The following is a 20,553-nucleotide window of genomic DNA, read 5'->3' as shown; positions in this document are numbered from 1 at the left end:
GTTGATTGTTGTTGTAAACAAATTAAAATTACCAAGCTCTCTCTCACTGTCTTTCTTTCTTTCTCGTTTGCTCTAGTGGAGCCCCATTTCTACCACCCCCCCCTTTTTGGGGAGGCGTCCTTCCCTTCGGTAGATATCGCTTTGATTGAGTAATCGAGTTTGTGTTATGATTTTTGCTTTTCGGGAACAATTTATGCGTTTGTATGACTGTAGTCGTGAATAGGTATTTCGGGGGTGTCTTATCAGTTGTACTCGGGCTCCTCGTAAAGCCTCCCAGATGATGGATTACTTCTGATTTCGGCCTTTGGGTTGGGTGATAAAAAAAAGGGCAGAGCCCATAAATGCCACCAATTGTTGTTATTGTTGCTGATTCAACAACATTACCACTGCATAGATATTTCTGTGATATTGCTTTTCAGGTCGCCCCCAAAATTTGTATCTTCGAGATAAGTTTTGGATTTCAACGATATTCGGAGAACAATGGAAATCTTTAGTTGCGACTGGTGGAGAAATTGTCATGTTTCCATTTCTCACGATGAATCGCTATAAAAACACTGAAAACATTCATTTGCAATGGGCTAAAATGGGGGCTATTACAAATTGGTGGGACTTTGATATAAATGTGATTTGATTTTACTAATGAATGACTCAATTTCATGTGATTGAGGCCAATAAATGAATTCAATTTGATAGCGTTCGTTGAAATATGATACAACGATTTGCCACTACAGTATTTTTTGGGGATATTTGCGAATAAGGCAGTAAAATATAGTGAATGGATTGCCGATTAATATTTTATGACTGCTGGAAATAGGAAAAGAGTCATACATAAATTTCGAAGAATTTTGCAGTGAAGATATGAATTATACAAAAACTCTCTTATAGTTTTTTAAAAGAATCCTGTGAATATTCTGGGAATTTCGATATTTGTACAAAACTAGAAACCTACACTATTATTAGGGTTTAAGTTATGTATATCTGTAAGACATATATGTATGTATTTTACTTATAATAAGTTATTTGGTTTTTTTAAAGCCCCTGGCTTAAAAAAAAGATCAAAATATTTAAAGAACTAATTTATGCAAAGTCAACTTTCAGAGATATGGAGGAAATCTATACTCCCGAGTGCAGTTGTAATCCCCGGATCTAACACTTCGCCGCTTCATCATGAGCAGACACTTGTTCTCTGCTATCAGACAGTCAGTTGTGTAATCCCTGACAAAATCCAGCCCACCGACAAGATATAACATTTTGCACCCGGCCTGACGGCCATTTCGTGACATATCACAAGGTGAGTATTCAAATTGATCAATATGTGAATGGTTCGAATGGGGTGTTGTGGAGAGGGAGCTCTCAATGGTAAGGCAGAAACGGCCATTCAACAAATATTTTGTACTTTACACAAAAGAAAACCAAAATAATGAATAATGAATGGTGATAAAAGTAGAAAACGCCATGTTCTTTTGAGGAGAAAAGCTTTTTTCGGTGGTAAGCGATAAGTAAATGCGCCCAATTCGAGGCATTGACGAGGTCTACTGCCGCACACTACGCTGTTCGATAATGTGCCATGGCCTGGGGGGCTTATGGTCGTCAAGTGACGCTAAATTATTAGCAATTATCAGGAGACAAACGGTTTGAAATGACTTCGAAATTGGGCATAAATATTCCATTATGGCAAGGAAGAGCTAACTGAATTTATAATACTATTATGGGCATGTGTATCAATAAGGAATGTTGGTCTAAGTATTTTCCAGTTCTGCTATACATGTAAAACTTTATTCGATCTCCTTCGAAAGTGGCGGTTTTAAATACACATTTATATACTTTCAGTTGACTTGTTCTCCATAAAATTGCGTTGGATTTGAACATTGGTTTGTTAATTTATTTTCTTTCTTTTATTTATGCAAATGAATAAATATTTTGTATATAGCACTACGTTGGCTGCAAGTAATTAATAAGCAGTTCCATCATTGACCTCTTATTGCATTTGATTCACTTATCTCTCTCTCTCGGTTCTCCTTCTTGATCTTCCTTTTTCGTACAGTTTACATAATAATATATAGAGTTTAATTTAATTTATCGTTAGCTTTATTTTATAACTATTTATAGGCTTCGCAAGGAGTTGTTCAAGGTTTGCTTTGCTTTGCATTATTTGAGAGTTAAGAGTTTCTTTGAGTATTTGCTTGTTTGCTTTGATTTAAATTCCATTTAAAGAAAAACAACTGTTAAAATGCAAAATAAATTAATTGAACTACAATTTGACACATAACTAGGCATGCACACATTGAGTTTTCGGTTTTGGATTCATCTTTCTGTTATTTTTGGTTTGAAAAAGCACTACGAGTTACAAGTTCTTCGAGTATTTGTGGTTGTTGCCATTGTTCTTAACAAGCTTCCTAAACATTACGAAATAAGATTAAATTCATAGACTTTCGGTTTTGGTAGCAATTAGTAAGAAAATTCGAGTAGCAAAACGAGTTAAAGTTAAAGTAGGAGTTAAGATTCGTCGCTCTTCATCATAATCTTTTGAATAAGTTAGATTTGGTAGGTAGTAAGTTAGGGTAGGTTATTAACGTTTACATATTCGTAGGTTGGTAGGTAGGTAGTTGCTAATTGCGGTTGGCCAACAATCCATTACACCAGATTGGCCACATGCGTCGTATCCATTACACCAGATTGGCCACATGCGTCGTATCCATGTGCTGGATAAGAGTGCGCATAAAGGACATCTCTTTGCGCGCGTTCTCCAAAATCACTTTGGGATCCTCAGACGTGCAGCGCAGGCAGTTCGGCGCAAACACCATGGCTAGATTTGAGGAGTCCATCTTTGTGCAGCTTACTACATCGGCTATGGAGAATTGTTGCAGGAAATGTATTAGATACGTAAGAACCTGAAAGCAAGCAAATTTATGTGTTTATATATATACACAAATATTTTGTTTTACCAACTTACCAGCTGATTTATTTCGGGCAACTTATTTACTATTTCTTTGGCTTTATCGGGATCCTCGGTGTTCACGCAATCCTCGTAGTAGGCATCCGGTATGAGCGGATCGTAGAGTTCTCGGTACCACAGCTTAAGCAGACTGGCTGGCGTATGTGCATCAACTGAAGAATAGAGTTAAATCGATTTAAATAAGTTAACGTAGTTCAGTAGCTTGGGAGTTGCTCCCTGAAAACTTTATTTATCAGTAAATGTATTCTCTTACCCAATGTGTTGTTATAATCAGGAACATCCCACCGATCCAGGCGATTCTTCATGCAACTGACTTCATCCACATCCGCGGAGACGCGAAAGATTCCCTCAGTCTGCTTTCCATTGAGTAACAGCACCTGAAAAAAAAACAAAAAAGCCATTGAATTAAAACTATATTTTTAGCTTATTCAAATAAGAAACATACATGCTCTGAAAGGGTGGTCTGTATCCAGGGCAGCTTGCGAAATGGAAACTTATCTTTTTGGAGCTCCATTACTTCGGACAGCGTGTTTCCGAACATGCTGTTCCTCAGGATTTGTTGCTAAAAGTTTAGATTATAGCAATTGTTACAGATTTCTCCTTGTTTTCCGTTTGTTTATAGTTACCCGCGCCTGTTCCACCTCATCCACAGTGGGCTTTTTGGCCAGACGTCGTCCACTGCTGCCAATGCGATCCAAGCGGCGACAGCACACGGTGGCATAGTGCGAGATCTGCACGTGAATGGGCCACTTGCTCACCTCCATGAAACTAGTGGCAAACGAGGGATCGCGATGCCGATTGACATAGCTGCAATGGGATGACACTCAATTGAAGGAGTTTCGTTAGCTTTAAGCTGAAGTTACTCACTTGAGCAGCGTCGGTTGAAACGTGGGCGAAGGAGGTACGTAGGACAGACAGATGGCCATCAGCTCCCAGCCACGGATGAGCGATTCTCGCTTGGGATTCTCCGTTGTTTGGCGACACAACTGAACATACAACTCATCTCTTAGCCTGCGAACAAAATGCCAACATAAATCATAATAGAAGAGAATTACTTTAATGAACTCACTGCTGCTGCGGCAAAGATGCACTGATAATTTCTATGGCCACCGAATTCAGAGTCATGCCCATGCGCGCTTTGCGATCAGCCATGTAGATCTGGACCAGCTTGAACAGCTCGATGGCCGTCTTCTTGTCCGCCTTGTCCCGGGACAAGGCCAGCATGGGTCGGCTTATCGCCTCCGCCGTCCAACTGAGCATGTCGCGCACGGATGCCTTCTTCCGGAAGATTCCCTTGGAGTGCAGATTCAGATTGTCGGCAGCAAACTTCTCGATATCACATTCCTTCATGCAGGCCAACGTGGGCCCACCCAAGCCCATGCCGCCCATTCCCGGCGCCCGTTCGCTGGGCGGAAAGATCTGCTGGATGGTGGGTTTCAGCGAGGGCGGAGCCATCTTGTGACTAGGCCGGGAGAGACTGGCCGGCGTTACGCTGCCCACCGCAGCCTGCTGTTGGCCGCCAACGAGATTGTGTCCATGGCCGGTCTCTTCTTTGGTTGATCCAGCTGGTCCCTGGTGCCCGACCCCGGCCAGGCGCGAAATCTGTCGGTTGGGAGAGGGCAGGGTCTGCGACTGCTTCTGCTTGGCGTCGCCCGGTTCCAGGTGCAGCTGCTGCTGGTGGGGCACTGCCGGCGGCGGCACGTGATGACCATGTCCGTGTCCGGAATAGGGAGGCGTATTGGAGTAAAGCTGCTGACCGTGGTAACCGCTTCCGGCCGAGGGACTGTGCGATACGGTGTCATAGTATGAGATCTGGTAACGAGGCTTTGGCTTGGGAACGTTGGCGGTTGGGGCCGAAGGTTCCGTCACATTGCCGCCAATGCCCTCCAACACAGCCTCCACGTTGTCGGAGCTAAGGGAGAGATTTAGAATACATATAATGGGTAAGGAGTGGTGATCGACAATTCTTACATGTCCTCCCTGCCGGCTGGATCGTGCGGCGGATACATGTACGCATAGTAGGAGACGCTGTCACCCATATTGGCGTAGTCGTCAATCATGCCGTAGTTGTGCTCCAGATAACCGCCATGCGTGTCTGATCCGCCGTCCGAGTCCTCGTTGTCCGGCTCGTGGCCGGAAAGTGAGTGCTCCGACTGGCTGTCTGAGTGGTACGAGTCCGAATCGCCGCCATCGTCACCACGGTACTCGTAGCGACCAGACAACTTGGCCTGCTCGATAATGTAGTGCTTGAGGGGCAACAGGTGGGGCATCTCCTGGTCCCAATTGGTGTACAGGGGCGAGGTATTCCCATTGTCGTACTCCACGTCGCTGTTGTCAGCCTGTTGCTGGTACTGATGCTGTTTCGAGCGCCGCTTTTCTCCGCCTGCTCCGCCTCTCCCGTCGCCAGAGCCTCCTCCCACATGGTAGCCACGTTTATCCAGACTGGAACTGGCACTGTGCCGCAACGAATTCTGGCCGGGGTAGTGATGCGACTGCGAACGATTCGCGGTGGAGTTGTTGGACTTCTGACGCTGGCGGGCGGAGTCGTTCGAGCCGCGCGATGAGTGCGTCAGCAGGCCAATGTTCTCAGTGCCACCACCCGGCGAGATGGGTCCCGCCTTGCCCAGTGAAATCCTTTCCAGACTGAGCAGATCGAGACTGTGGTTCGGCTCCTGCAGGCGCGGTGAATGCTGCAGCTGGGGCAGAGCACTGGTGGCGCTCGTCTTGGCCTGGCGCGAGCTCTTCGTCTGCGGACTGATCGGACTCTGCGGACTTGAGTCGCTCGAGTGCTTCTTGTGGCTGCTGCTGCCGCTGCCCGCCGTGCTGGTGGCCGTGTTGCTGCCACTAGCCCCACCGCCACCTGGTCCTCCGCCACTCTTGGTGGCATTGGTGGTGTGGCGACGGCGCGAGAGCGGTGTGTTCTCCACCGACTTGAAGTACTTTTCGTGCATGGAATCATCACTGGCGGCTCCTCCGTTCGCCGCTTCCGCGCTGCTCTTGCGGTAAGATTTGCTGTGATGACCGGCGGCGGCGGGATTAATGGAGGAGGACATGAAACTTCCCGAGCGGGCCAGCGACACCTTGTACTCGCGGTCTATAGAGGTATAAAACCAATTTATAAATATGATATTTTGTATGATAGTGCTATAAACTTCGTTTGGCTGCATTAAACTTATGGTTGACTTTTAGCAAATTAAATCAAAGAAGGGGATTCGCAAAACAAATCCTTATAATACATATTATATTTTTAATAAAATTGTTTAAAAGAAACAAGAGGGCCTTGTGACTTCGAAAATCTTTACAATCAAACAAAAAGGTACTTTTCATTACTATATCAATGGCCAATCTTTCGAAATATTTAACAACCTAAAGTCCGCGCAGCTAAGCAATTGGTATAGCAAGGTTTCCTGTTCTTACCGCCTCCGTAGGACTTGGCCACTGGTGCTCCGCCGCCACCACCTCCTCCGACACTCCGTTGTGCGTTCCGTTGCTGATGCTGCTGTTGTGCGTAGTTGTAGGGGGCAGCGGGTGCTGCATCCGGCGACATCTTCTTCTTCTGCGACTGAGGCGTGTGAATGGAGTGCGTGGGCGAGGCGATGTCCGCCGACTTGGAGGAGTAGCCCTGCAGGTGGTTGGGCAGCAGCTGATGATCAAAGTACTTGTCCCCATAGCCACTGCCACCGGCGTAGGATGAGGATGTGGAGGTGCTGCCATGCGGTAAATTATGCGAACTGGTGCTCTCTTGCAACATCTCAAAACTGATGGAAGTCCGCAACCCAAGCGCAAGCGAAGATGGAGATGGATGGGGTATAGAAGCGATTTAAAGCGAATGAAGTGATAAAAGCCGAACCTCAACTACTTACGCTCCATTATCCTTGCCACCGCCCCGCTGATGCTTCTGCAGGGAGCCCACACGCAGGCTGTCCGGATGCCCTGAACCCGGAATGCCGCCGTCGTTGAAGCGCCTGTAGTTATGAGCACTCGACAGACTCGAGTCACTGGACTTGCCCGATTCCTTGTACTGATTGCAGGAGTCTGTTCAGGGTAAAACAATGCCGCGATGAGTCATCCTTGTCATCAGGAAGCAGGGGTTAGGCTCAGCACTCACCTTGCGAACGCCTTGAGGAATAGCCCTGTGGATGCTGCTGGAGTTCCATCGAGCGCGATGAGTCACCCGTGCCAACGCTGCAAAAGAGGCCCGCAACGGAATGTAAACAAATGCGAGATGTAAACAAAAGTAGTGGGTGTGGGCCCCAAATGAGGTTACTCAACTCACCGAAAGCTTTGACGACCACGTGGACTAGAGATCACTTCGCTGCTGGTTAGCTTCTCCTCGGAGCTGGCCACCGTACCATTGCCTCCGCTGATCCGCTGCTGGCCACGCCCCTTCTTGTTTGGCCCCGACATGGGTGAGGGTTGCTGCTGCTGCTGCAGCTGCTGGGGAGGATGTTGCTGTACCTGCGGTTGCTGCACCTGATGCTGCTGCTTCTGGGGCGTTGTCTGCTCACGACGCTCGCTGGGATCGGTGTTCTGCTTGAGAGTCTGCAACTTGGCCAGCGGAATGATGTCGCACTTGCTCGGCCGGTGCCACACGGTCTTCTGCGTGGCCGCATTGTAGTAGTAGAACCGCTGGGTATTCGTATCAAACAGTTCCCACCACTGCGATGAGTCGGTCCGCTTAATTGGCACATCCTGTAAAGCGAGAACGGAACGGGAATGAGTTACGGATTGAGCCCGGGAACGAGAACAGAACGCGGTACGCGTGGCAAAATTAGTTTGGATCGTTGTCATCATGTCGGAGAGAGCACTCATGTGTGTGGGATTGTGTGGGTCCGATGAGTGTGGAGGTGGAAATGGGGATGGGGATGGGAGTCGGGGCAAGGGACAGCACGTGGGCCGTGAGATCAACGTGCGTTTATTAGATAAACCCTCATGAATATAAATATGCCCTAAAACGAAGTTAAAGGTGATCGATGCATATTTCCACACCGGATATGCTTCCACCTGTTTCTGCAGCTCACTACCATAAGAAGTGATTTCATTCTCATATAACTAACTTAATTTTGTTCAGAATTAGTTTTTAGAATTACTTCTTATCGCAGATAAAATATAAATAAATATTTTACAAAGAACAAAGTCTAGCGCCAAATGGCTTGACCATAATGTACCCGGTATCTGATCGATTTGGGTTTAACAAAAAAAAACTGCAAAACAAAACATCAGTATTCTGTGCCAAATTATTGTTATACATATTTATAATGTATTGATTAGATTTCTTTAATCCTCTGAAAAGTCCAAGCTAATTTCACATATTTTAAGCATACGAATTTCGGCACGTTTCAACATCTGTCTCATAAACGTAGTTTCACCAGAAGTGACACCGGACCCAATGACTTTCAGCTCTGGCTTTGGCAATGATAAGTTTTCATTCCGCTTAAGCTATGGAGGCTCCGGTGTTGTTTTTGCCGTTGTTGCGCCTCTGGCTTTTATTCTTCCTCTTGAATTATCCAACAATTACACAAAAGCCGATTTATTTTCGTATCTCAGCTCGAGAGCTTTTCTTCGGGCTTAATCAGCAAACTCGAGTGTACAAAGGGTGCGAGTGAGTGTGAGTGCTTATAATCTGAATCTGGAGGGTTTTATCTGCTGAGTAAATACAACAAGTGCTCGACAAACAGGGATTGTCGATGGCTACCGTGCTCGTGCCCGTACCTCTCCTCAGTGATGGTAAAAGTTTTCAATCGGGGTACAATGCATTATTGTAATTTATGTACAAATACATAAAAATGAAAAAGTTTACCTAAGTTACCTTAAGAACTGAATTTCTTGTGCACTTCTTAAATGAAATTCTTTGATATATTGTTCTAAAATCTCCTGCCACCGAATTTATATTGGCTGTTAGTTGGTCATTGATTTGCTAATCTTTCTTCTAATTGGTAAATACTTAGCCTATTATTCTTATTTGACTCTGATGCCAATAAGAGCAGCGGTCTTATTTTAAATCCTTTAATACTGTATAGGATTAACTGTTATTTAGATAAATTTAAAGGTTTTATATCTAGGTACAACTATCTGTGTACTTTCCACCACTGACTTAATCATCTCTTTAATATCTGGCCTTGATGGCGAAGCGTGTATGCTTAATCCGCTCCATCTCGCTCACTCCGTGCTCCCCATCTCTGTCTCGCGCAGAAGTCAGGGTTATTTCTGCAAAATGCATGCAGTAAGAGCAGCAGCAGCAGCAGCAGCAGCAGCGTTGACCTTGAACTTTTGCGCTGCAGATGCCCACTGCCAGCGACGATGCTTTAGTTACATTTTCCAGGGCCAGTTGGTCGGTGTATGAGTGGGGGTGGAGGGATGGGGGACTGACCCATGCCCCCTTTTAATCCGCTGCCTGCAGGCTGTTTTTGCTTTTACTTTTGTGGTTGCAACTGGCCTCTGATAGCAACAACAACAATGCCAGCCCCGCCCAACGCCAAACGCCCAACGCCCATCGCCCCCCGCTGCAAATGAAAGCTTTCGGCTTGGCTGCTTTTCATTTCTGGTTTTCATTTCAATTTCCAAGCGGCGCCCCCGATTGCGTTGCATGTTGCATAACTTGTGGGCGCGACCAGACGCTGATTGGGAGTGGAAGGGGCTGGGAGCAAGGCCACCAGGCGGAGATGGGCCACTCAGATGCCATGTCGCCTCGTTACGCTTTTTGCATTGTTGCGTTTCCAACTGTCAGTCAGTCACTCAGTCATCCAGATAGTCCTCTCCGACACCAATAAACTGATTCCCCGCTGCCTCCAGTTAAATAAGATGGTCTATAAAAAGACACATCAAGCGACTCGACCTCATTTCTGGCCTTGTACAAAATTCCAAATATTTTTTGTAATTATGGAATATGGACAACAATGGAAGGGAGGTGAGGACGACACTGGCCTACATCTTTATCACAAAACAGACAACTGAATTTTGCGCATTGTATTTGCTTTGTTTGTTGAAGGGTTGACTATAATCAATTAATTAAATCATTAAAACACACATTTGTATATGAATGTCTAGTTTACACTTTTCGTTGATTTTATTTTTGTTATCCCTTCTTTTCCAATCTATCATATAAAAACAAATATTAATTAATTTTTTAATAAAGGACAGTCATTTAAATGTTAATGACAGTAAATATTAAAATATTATTTTATGCAATCGCGAATGTTGAATACATAATAAGCATAATGAAATATGTACTATTTTAATTAACTGGGAAGCCGTGTTATTGTGAATATGATTGTGTTAAATTAAAAATTTGAAAAGCTTTTTTTCTTTTCTTATACAATTGTGCAATTTGTATAGATTAAAGTGTCAGAATGTTTTGCTCCTAGGGAAAACACATTTTCTAAGAATGGTTAATCATACTTTTTGTGTGAGTTGAGATGGAAAAGGAAATTCAGCTATACGTTCTCAACAGAGCTGGCAAATTATTTAATTGATATGATTTTATTGAAACCCCATTAATTTTCCAATTGAGCCGATGATTTATATATAGATTCCTCGCATAATGCATTCTCGTTCGTTATCTGCCATTCAATTTGCCAACCATACAGAACGGGGCATGTGGAGATCTGCGTCTGGCGCTTATTGAAAAAGAATTACAACTTTTAATCAGCGGCAAGTGGGTCGATCGAAGTAAAAATGAAGCGAGCACGCACAAGATTTCTTATCGGGTTGAGTCTAGCATTCCATGTGTTCAGAAGACTATAGCCGAGGTTAGTTTTGGACTGCTCTACTCTTCCTTTCAACTGTGAATCATACTTCGAGAAAACAGTCAAATGATTTTAAATGAGACGCAGACACACTGAATTAAAAACAAACAGAAAATCAACAAGATAATTGGGTCATCTCGGCAATTTTAAAGCCCAGCACAAATCCCGAAATAGACCCCATGGAGGCGATAACATCGCAACTACCACGTCTTTTTAAATTCAAATGGAATGTGTCACCAAAATTGAGAACCAATGAGAGGAATTATATTGTTGTTGAAATTAAGCAAATACTGATCTGACTTCAATCTAACGTTTGCCTTCTCATTTTTAACTTTGAATAAGCAAAAACCTCAATAACTTCTACCAGACGAAAGCAATAACAATTATGGAGCCCGATTTATAGAAACAGCATTGCCGTTATCGATCAGTTGGGCACATGTTTCACATTCCCGCGAGGAAATTGGAATGCAGATCTCTGAGAAAATCAATTCAGATACTTATTTATAGACCAGCGAGCAATGAAAGAGCCTAGTCTAAGGCTTATTTATGGTATGGTTTCTATATCTCCCCCATAGTGCAGCAATACTTTAAATGTATTATGGAGGAACTGAAATCGAAATTAAATCATATATCAACTCCACTTACTGACAAATAAAAGCGCACGATTTTTGTCCATCTGAAATCAATATTTGCTTTTGTGGTTTAATTTTTATACAAATTTAAGTTTGCAGAGCTGAGAACAGAAGTGACTTGAGACAGCTTTATCTTGATGTATTTGCATGCTAGAAGCTAAAATAACTAAAATTCATTAGCAATATTTATGCACATTTAATTGCCTTGGTAATTGCTTTTAAATTGTGCCAAGCAAAGCGGAAGAAGTCGGTACTCTGCTGTGTATCTGTGTGTAGCCCAAAAGCACACTTTGGCCGCAAAAGACAGGAAACCGAACCGTGCCTAAGAAGGTAATGGTCAATAGCTAAACGAGGAAGAGAAAGACAAGGTGGTACGGGATACCAAAAGTCTAGAGTCATAGATATTGCATGACATGCATACCCAGCGATTAGGTATATGAATAATAATTTTATAAGACCAAGCTAAACTGTTTGTGATTAATTGCAAATCTATATTATTTATAAACTTATTTTTAAACAAAATTTTTTTAAGAAAACAATATTAAATTATTTAAAAAAAAACTTTGACAACAACGATATAATCCAATCGTACAATGCGATAAATAGGGATCGGTTCTTCGTTTACAAATCTTAACTTTTATAATATCATTAATGCCAGATGTTATCCCAAGTATGCACTCCAAACACGAAATCAAATCATTGAACAATGATCTTCTGTGGTTAAATTCGATAAAGTTTCTCTTGTCTTGGGTCTAATATCCCCAACGTAAAATGAGCAACCAAAGTCTCAGCCAGAGTTGAAATATTTGAACGATTGCGTAGCACAAGACCCTCTATTGAAGCAAAGAAGACCCAGATCGAGGTCTGACCGTTTTGTAGAAGGCGCCGCATTTGGTTGCTTGGGGGATTGCACCACCCCTTTTGTGGTGGGGATTGGGATAGCAGTTGGATGACGCCGGCGGACGCACGTGAATATCCAACGTTCGTCGTCGGCACTCCGGATTCTGGTTCGGCAGGGCAGTCGAGGTCTTGAGTCGGGTTTCGTAATGTGAAACATGAAACGAGCAATGAACGTGCAACTTGTGGACAACTTTTCTTTTCTGTTTCGCCCTGCCAACCGGAAGTTTTACAAAGGCAAATGGGCAAAAAAGAGACGAAAAACAGTATGAAAAAGTTGACAAAGCCGGTGAGGAAGGGGGCGGTAATTTCGAGTTATAATAAAAAGCAGAGAAAAAAGTAGACAGTGTCCCAACTGTGAATAAATTTCAAATCACGTACAATGAACGCAGCAGCGAGCATTGTTGTTGTTGCTTGTGTTGGTGACACCAAAGCGAGCTAGGCTAAAACAAAAAGCTGCAAGTTGGCCAACAAGCAACAAAAACCAGAACAGAATGTTGCTAATTTAACGCACGTTAGAAAAGAGCGAGGGTGGAACAACGACTACGGAAAGGGATGCACGGCAAGGTGGTGCAATCACCCCATCTTTAATAATGTCTTTTTCACGCCGCCCTGCATAAATTGTTTGGATTATATGGCGCAGTGAAAAGGATTCACTTCCTCATCGTCACGAGGGGAAGCAGCCACAATTGCAGTAGCTGCAATCAGATACTAAATCGAGGGCAGGTTTTAATAGACTTTATCTGGCACTTTGGAAAAAAGAAGAATGAAGACGGAAGTGTCGACTTTATGCTGCTAATTCACAATAGATGCTCTGGAATCGTTAAATATATTGTCGGCCTTCGAAAATCATTGATGCAAAGGGAGCCACTATTAATTAACTAAATGATAAAGTTTTTAAACAAAAGTCGTTTGATATTTACCTAAATTTTGTTTTTTTAAAGTCTTCTTCTTGATTTTTTTTCGTCGAAAGTAATGTTTGTGTGGGCGGAGTGGCAGGTTGCGGATGACGTAGTGGATGACTCAAACGGAGAGTGAGAGTGTCAAAAACCGAAATGAAATGCACATAAATAAACACTCAAAGAGCGAAAAGAGAGAGCGATGGCTTTGCTGCAGTGCCTCTTGAGGGGTAAGGGGGAAACGGGGCAGAGAGGAAGAAGGGACGCAGGACGAGCAGTAAATCATGGCGTCCATGCGGACATTACGTCCACCAACACACAAAAAAATATTATTTCTTTGAGATTATTTTATTTAAAATAAGCAAAACCATAAAGTAAAAATTAACCGGTCAATCTATTATAATCTCATTGACTTTAATTTTCACAATTTAATTTTTAGCTTTACTTTTATATGACATAGTAACAGAAATGTAAAATCTTTAGATAAATGTTTGGTTGTTTTAAAGTTAAGTCTGACCATTGATTTGTTTCTGTGTAGGCTCTGCATGCAGTCCCTTTCATTACAGAAGCAGGACATGCACTCTCTTGCACACCAATACCTACAGCCAACTCCTGGCCATGTGTGTGCAATCAGGAGCGAAACGAGGACATTGCAGGCCAACAACAAAATCAATGAAATTTTCACTACTTCCTTTAGGAAAAGGTAAAATATCCAAACGAAAGAAGGGTGGCCTGGTTAGTTCGTCTGGCCGATGTTTGCTTTCGGCTTCGTCCTGCAGGCGAGACCAAAGTTATTAGCCTGCAACACCTTTTGGATTTGCCGCATTCACCAAAGAGCATAAAAATACAAGCAAAAAATCAAAGCATTTAAGCAAACAGACGTCCAAACTAATGGTTTTTCTTTCGAGTTCGTCTGAAAAGGAAAAGTTTTGCCTTTGGATAGGGGAAAATATTTGTTTTGAGGCATGAAAGACTGCAACATTTCCTCCTTTTACTTGGCTGTTATATCAGAATGCTTATGATGTGCTCATCATTCGACAGTTATTTTAATATAATTAACCTTGGTCACGCCACTTGGCGAAGTGGGTTACGAAAAAATTTGCAAGCCAAACACAAACAAGAAAATTGCGCAAACAAGTGACCCAGAATAATAATTAAACAACTAGCCGCACAACAAGTTACTCATCTAATCAATGAAGTAACCCCCGCGAGTGTGGTCAATGCACTCCATTAAGATAACAGGATAGTAAGATCAGAAACAGAAGACCTTACAAAACTTAATGATTAACTTATAACTCTTATAATACTTAAATTCGAGTCATATCAAAATAATTAAATACATACGAATTTTAATAGATCATTTTAATAGTAAAATTTTGTTGATTAATATCTGACCCCTAATTTTCATTTTTGTGAGTTTGAACGTATAAGCCCATATCAACCAAAAATAGCTAAAACAGATTAAAAATTGAGATTTCTGGCTTATAGACAAGACTTTTTGGCATTACCACCCTCATCCCAAATTTTATGTCAATTTAATAAATATTTTTGAAGCAAGATCGTTTTAAACGTGAGCTTATTCTTATTTCATATCGTTTTAAAATTTGCTGTCTAATTGGATTTGTCTTATAGATATGTCCAGTTAAAAAGTTAAAACTTAGTGAAGTTTGCTAGAAATGTTCAATGTTCAAATTAAGAAATATGTACTTACTTCTGGTGGATCCCAAACACATTCGCCTGTGGTGAGATTGGCGTACATGTGCTCCTTGGTGCGTGGCTCGATGATTTCTACCCATTCTATTCTGCTGGTCCGGAGCAAAGATGAAGATGGAGATCCATCCGGAGAGGGCGAGAAATACACATAAATAAGACATAAAATGCGATTGCTTCTATTTTCGAGCGCCCGACAAAAGCATCTCAGGAATGCCGGCCGAGTATTTCGTGTACGTCAAAAGTACCAGATACGAAACTTGGTGGAAACACGCCCTCAATTGGGCTTTTCTCTACGCAGACAAACATATTTAGTCAAACATTATCCGGTTTTTCCTTATTTGAAAATTGCAGTCCTTACACACACACATAGATGAGAATGGGAGTTGGGAGAGAGTGAGTTCGAGAGGGTGTTAGTAACTCTCTGGCCCTCTCTTTTTGGCACATTTGGCGGCCGAAGCTTGTTGCCGCGCCTTGCCAGAAAATCGATTTTGCAGGCGCCTGAGGCCAAACAAAAAAAAAAAACAAAAAATGCATAAATCAGGAATTAAATCAAGGTAATAGAAAATGCAACAAAGAGGAAAGGTGATTAGCCACCCACTCAAGAACGCACTCTCACGCACACATGCGGCTCCTTTTCCTCTCCTCTCCCTCTCTCTCTCACGCCCACTCCCTTCCTTGCCACCCACCCGTTCCCGTTGCATGGAAATTTTCTGCATTCAAGACAATTTATTTAACAAAAGCATCTGCAGTTTGTTGCTGCTTTTGCTTTCTTAATAAATTGAATACACAATTTCGACATTCGCGTTGTCTGGAGATGCTGTTGTTGTTGCTGCCGCTGATGGCAGTTGATTATAGTTTAACGGCACACACCTTTCACAACTTGAACTCATTTTTTTCTCTGCTCTTTATAAGGGGGCTGCTGGTTATTGTTGTTGTCGTTGCTGGCGGTTTTCTCTCGCTTTTGTTGTTGTTGCTGTCTCCTTTTGCTATTTCTGCTGCTGCTGCTTCTTCCTCCTTTCCTTACACACACGCACACACCCCGAACGCACTTTATATATATATAATTATAAATATATATATTTTCTTTCACTTATTTTCGTTTCGGTCGCGCCAGCGAAAATGCAATTTTCTTCTCAATTGATTTTTTTGCTTCACACCCGCACTCCTTTTTCACATGCGTGCAGTTTTTTTGTTGCTACCACTGCTGTTGTTTTTGTTGGGGCTGCCGCTGCAGTGCAACTTGAAACACTTTCACATTTATGACATAATTTACTGGCCATATTTTTTTGTATTATGTTTATATTTTAAATATTTATGTTGCAGCGTGCAAATTCGAACGCGGATGATCCGCTCTTTGCTGCATCTATGCTGGGGATGGGTGAAAGTCGATGGTACCATCGATAATGTGATAGTGCGTTCACGCTGATGACTATCGGTGGCTTGCGATAGTATTGAGTTAATATATAAAATCATAAATAATAAGCCAATGTCGAAGTTTGTGTTGATTTTATTAAATATGGCACACCTCTTGTTTCGTACTTTTTTCTGAGAGTCCAGCAATCCACAGTTGCATTGCTTGCAGTTCCTAGGGAAGTATCGATATGGAGCCCTCTGTCATCGCTGTCAGCATGTACCACCCCTAACAGAAAAACCAAAACAAACTCTACCGGAATGGTGTGACCAGCCATTGTATTAGAAAAAGTATAAGCGCTTTAAAAATAGCGGCAAACATTTGAAAAATAAAAGAAAAGATAACCCATTAGTGGGCCTATCTTATACTGCTTTTACGTTTATTTTATTATTTGTCTGCCGAGGCGCAATAAAATCTCATTTCGTGTGCAACACTTAAAAAGTTATAAAAAATATTTTCTATTTCAGGAAAAACACTTTTAGCTTACTTCACAAAGCGGTTAAGGACTTGAAATCGGCTAAGCCCCGGGATTAGTAACAGTCCGATATCATATTCTCATCATCGCGCTTTAACGCTCCGAGGATATCATCCAGCAGGGAGGTGAAGTTTTCCTTGCACTCGAACCACTCCTGGTGCTGCTTGACCAATTGGTCAAGGTCAATGGTCTTCAGCTCCTCGAAGAACTGTCGCAACGGCATCGCGAACTGCTTGTAGTAGAACTCATCGATGTGCCGTTTCTCCACCTTTTCCGCCTCCTCATTTATCTGCATTTGGGTTTCAAACGCCTTTTCCAGAAGCTGGGCATCCTGCGAGTTTAGTATGGACTCAATGATCTCGTCTGCTTCGCTGGGGTTAACCGGTGCTTGCTGGGGAATTGGCGATGCCTGCGGTTCGGCCGGAAAACTGAATGTTGAGCTATCGCTGTGAGAGAGCGGCGATCTCATTTCAATCTCATCCATTATGCCTTTGTGGCGCTCAAACTTTTCTCTCATTATCCTGACGCCGGTAATGAGGAGCTCCAGTACCTCCATCGAAGTCTCTTCCCGCAGGCTCTTGAGTAGAATGCCAAAATATCCGTACTGTTGAACCTCCCCAAATACTTTGGCAATGCTAGTCTGGATTTCCTTCTCCGTCAGCGTGACAATCTTTTTCTGTTCCTTGGAAAAGGTTACCGTAGGAAAGGAGCCATCAATCATGCCCTGGTTGCTGAACTGACGGTAAAACTCCCGGCGCCAAAAATTTAGTGCATTCATCTTTACCTCTGCGTGATGATCCCCGACCACACAATAGTTTAGGGTTGAGAAGAGCGTGTTCTTATACTTGTTATGGATCTTGCGGTGCTCGTAGATCTTCATCAGCGTAACTACGGCTTCGGCGCGCACAATATCATCGGTCTCCCGATACATCACATACATAAGATGGTCCTGTGGAGATGAAGTTTATATTTAAGACCTGTAGCAAGACTTAGACATCGAAATCGGCCTACTCACCACAAGATCGAGTTGGCTAAGACAGTTTTCCCACAAGAGATTTATGGAAACCATTTGCGAAAGGCATTTAAAGGCGGAGGCTCGCACATAGACTTCCGAATCATTCTTGGCCATTTCGTAGACTATAGGGGGTATTTTTGCGTCAATCAGAAAACGTTGAAAGGCGGGAAACTCTGAAGAAAAGCAAGGGATCATTAAAGATCGACAGTACTTAAATAGTAATAATATGCTTACTGATGCGGGAGATACTGGCTATGGAGGTGGTGAGTTCGAGCGTTGTGTCCCGCACCTCCCACATTGTGTCGTGCATCCGCTTAACGATGATGGGACCCAGGCAAACCAAAGCAGAACCCTGCAGGTTGTCAACCAGCAGAGCCATGTTGGGAGAAAGGAAGTGTTCCACAGCCAACTGGACGAGCTTCAGTGCTTGGACAGTACACTGAAAAAATGAAAAATTAACATTGGAAATCCAATTTGTTATTAGCTTTCTAGAACACAATTATTTTTTGGAGTAAAAATTAATTTGTATATAAGTATTAACAGACAATTCTGTGTAAAAGTAAAAAAATAATAAAATTTTCTTTTAAAAATGTCTGAAAACACGAAAGAGGCATATTGAATTTATTATCCATTTAATGAAGGCAGTTGATGATACTTACCCTGGAGTCCATGTTCGTGTTCTCCAGGACAAAGGCCAGACAATTCACCAGGCCAATTGTCTCCACCGACTCCTTCCAAGTGATCTTGAAGCGTTCGATTAGGGTGCGCAAACCCACCATGACGGAGTGCAGCACCTGGGGATCGTTGACGACCTTCTCGGTGCCCCGCGGATACAATTCCAGGTACGAGCTACCCGCGCTGCTCACGCTGTGGCAGTCATCCTGCGTGTTGTTCGTGATGACACTCATGGCCACAGCTTCGCGGAGGACGTAGAGCAGAGCTTGGCACACAGTAACTGCTTGCTCCCGATCGAGAACATTCTCCAGAGCCAGCAGGCTATGTATGCATTTATTCGCCAGCCCGGCGGTCACCAACTCCGCCGTCATTCCGTCGGCGGTAAAAAAGGTATCCCGCATGGTGTAGCAGAGTCGAAGGGTCTGCTCGCAGGAGATCTCCAACAATTTGACGACATAGGCGTCGAAAAGCTCGACCTTGTTCTCCTCGTCGGCGATCTTCTGAGCATACTTCATGGAGAAAAGCAGAGGCAACATGTGAAAGCATATTAACTGGTTTTCGAACGACACGCGCTCCTGCTGGATTACGATCTCCTTGGGCGCCCGAGCTCCCAGTTTCTTCCATAGCACGTGATTCAGCTCAGCCAACTTCACAAAGCTCATACCGTCTTTGCGGGTGATGAAGAATTTCATGAGATTGAAGAACGACAGCCCAAACTCGGTGAACTCCTCCGGCGGCTCGGTAGCGTCAGGATTTAGCAGCTTTTCGTGCATCAGCAGGGCGAAGTTGTAGCTGCTCAGCGTGGTGAAGATCTTCTCAATAAAGTACGGGTTGTGAGTCATATCGATCAGCTTCCAAATGGTTATCTCGAAGTCATGATACTCCTTGAGCAGGGCTATCAGACTGGTACGCTCCTCAAGCACCAGTGTCTGCTGCAGAATGTAGGAGAGCAGGTCCAACGTGGCCGAGATCTTGTGCAGCAATTCGTTGTCGTCCACCTTGATGTGGATGCGCTCCTCGCCGGCGGTGTTCTTGTATAGATTGTCGTGAAGCGGCTGCATGATCTCGATGAGGATCTCCAGCGTAACAGCCTTGTCGTGCAGCTTGTCGCAGAACTTGTACAGCATATTGTAAAGAACCTGTCGAGCCTCTCGCACCACATACAGAGTGTGATCGTTGTTCGAATACTGGATGAGCAGCGTCCAGATTCGATGCATACGCAGAAATGCTAGACCCATGCTGTAATCGGTGACGGACTTCATCAGACGAATCCCGCCCAGCTTAATCGAAGGACTTAAGTTGTGATCACCCTGCAGCAGTTTAACAGCTCTGAAATGATAAGCGGATAAGCCCGGCGTTTCTTTTGCTTAGGCCACTTACCTATTAACTATATCGAGCTCCCTTAGGCGCACAATCATCCATTCGTTGTGCGCCAGATAGCTGGTCAGATTCAACATAAAAGACACCACCTTCGGGTGGATTCTGTTGAAGTCCTCCGTCAACGCTGTGATGCACCTGTCCACCCAGTCCACCACAAATGGGGCCTGCAGCACAAACACATTCTCTGCGAAGAGATACAAGTCGATCGGTGATTGGAAGATAGCACGCCCACTCCGATTTGTCTACTTACCCTTGGCCTGCAAGTGCGTGAGGAGCTTCTCAAAGTAAACATTGTTGGTCGTGGAAAAATTCTCGCGCAAAAATATGTCGAGTATCGGGCGTAGGCGCGACAGCACCTCCTCTTGCTTTTGCATCTTGCTGGTAGACTGACTTTCTGATGATTCCTTCTATGGCATAGTTTTGAAGCTTGCAATTGTACCTCTGAATAATGAAATCGTTTGATTGCAGCTTCTTATCATGCCGAAAAGACTTGTTTTGTATTCAGAGTGACCGTGCGCAATAGATAGAGTTGCCAGGTGTGCAAATTGTAGCCGCGGATAAAGTCACGGTATGTGATACACATCTGTATTTTTGCATGAATTTTTTGAGAGGATTTGAGCGCAAAAGCCCAAAAGCATTGCACCTTTGAAATAGTTTTGGAATCATTAATTATTATTATCATATTATTTTTCGCTAATATATGAATTTGAAAAACGGCGCGGAATGAGTTGTTAAAAACTTATCAGTGTTGAGAA

The 20,553-nt window shown here is 43.4% G+C and overlaps 2 protein-coding genes across 3 annotated transcripts; both read right to left on the bottom strand.

The window, feature by feature from the left end:
- Positions 1–1,824: 1,824 nt before the first annotated feature.
- Positions 1,825–16,227, bottom strand: LOC108140696 (filaggrin). Of its 2 annotated transcripts, none has more exons than XM_017263646.2 (14): positions 15,713–16,227; positions 14,841–14,934; positions 7,233–7,648; positions 7,065–7,141; positions 6,820–6,991; positions 6,374–6,714; positions 4,928–6,050; positions 4,026–4,868; positions 3,824–3,967; positions 3,583–3,763; positions 3,402–3,518; positions 3,210–3,333; positions 2,954–3,108; positions 1,825–2,891 (listed from the first exon to the last, which is right to left on the bottom strand). In XM_017263646.2, the coding sequence occupies exons 1-14, from the start codon at positions 15,730–15,732 to the stop codon at positions 2,667–2,669; spliced, it is 4,032 nt and encodes a 1,343-aa protein (XP_017119135.1). In that variant the 5' UTR covers positions 15,733–16,227; the 3' UTR covers positions 1,825–2,666. The 2 variants fall into 2 exon arrangements, with proteins under 2 accessions (XP_017119135.1, XP_017119136.1); XM_017263647.2 differs by having other exon boundaries at positions 14,841–14,931; positions 15,713–16,226.
- A 388-nt stretch (positions 16,228–16,615) lies between these two features.
- Positions 16,616–20,308, bottom strand: LOC108140742. The gene is made up of 6 exons (XM_017263719.2): positions 20,049–20,308; positions 19,799–19,982; positions 18,403–19,747; positions 17,978–18,182; positions 17,744–17,916; positions 16,616–17,677 (listed from the first exon to the last, which is right to left on the bottom strand). The coding sequence occupies exons 1-6, from the start codon at positions 20,170–20,172 to the stop codon at positions 16,784–16,786; spliced, it is 2,925 nt and encodes a 974-aa protein (XP_017119208.1). The 5' UTR covers positions 20,173–20,308; the 3' UTR covers positions 16,616–16,783.
- Positions 20,309–20,553: the final 245 nt, after the last annotated feature.

Source organism: Drosophila elegans, unplaced genomic scaffold, assembly GCF_018152505.1.
Source record: "Drosophila elegans isolate 14027-0461.03 unplaced genomic scaffold, ASM1815250v1 contig_476, whole genome shotgun sequence".
Lineage (NCBI taxonomy): Eukaryota > Metazoa > Arthropoda > Insecta > Diptera > Drosophilidae > Drosophila > Drosophila elegans.
This window is presented reverse-complemented; position numbering and strand designations above follow the sequence as displayed.

What these genes read in the sequence shown, in the direction of transcription:
- LOC108140696 (XM_017263646.2), bottom strand. Translation starts at nt 15,732, where the DNA reads ATGAGTTCAAGTTGTGAAAG. An exon ending in CGTGGTCGTCAAAGCTTTCG is followed by an intron (nt 7,142 to 7,232) that starts GTGAGTTGAGTA and finishes CCTCTTTTGCAG; the next exon opens with CGTTGGCACGGGTGACTCAT. An exon ending in CCAGCCGGCAGGGAGGACAT is followed by an intron (nt 4,869 to 4,927) that starts GTAAGAATTGTC and finishes TCTCTCCCTTAG; the next exon opens with CTCCGACAACGTGGAGGCTG.
- LOC108140742 (XM_017263719.2), bottom strand. Translation starts at nt 20,172, where the DNA reads ATGCAAAAGCAAGAGGAGGTGCTGTCGCGCCTACGCCCGATACTCGAC. An exon ending in ACACGAACATGGACTCCAGG is followed by an intron (nt 18,183 to 18,402) that starts GTAAGTATCATC and finishes TCATTTTTTCAG; the next exon opens with TGTACTGTCCAAGCACTGAA. An exon ending in TTAGCCAACTCGATCTTGTG is followed by an intron (nt 17,678 to 17,743) that starts GTGAGTAGGCCG and finishes TCATCTCCACAG; the next exon opens with GACCATCTTATGTATGTGAT.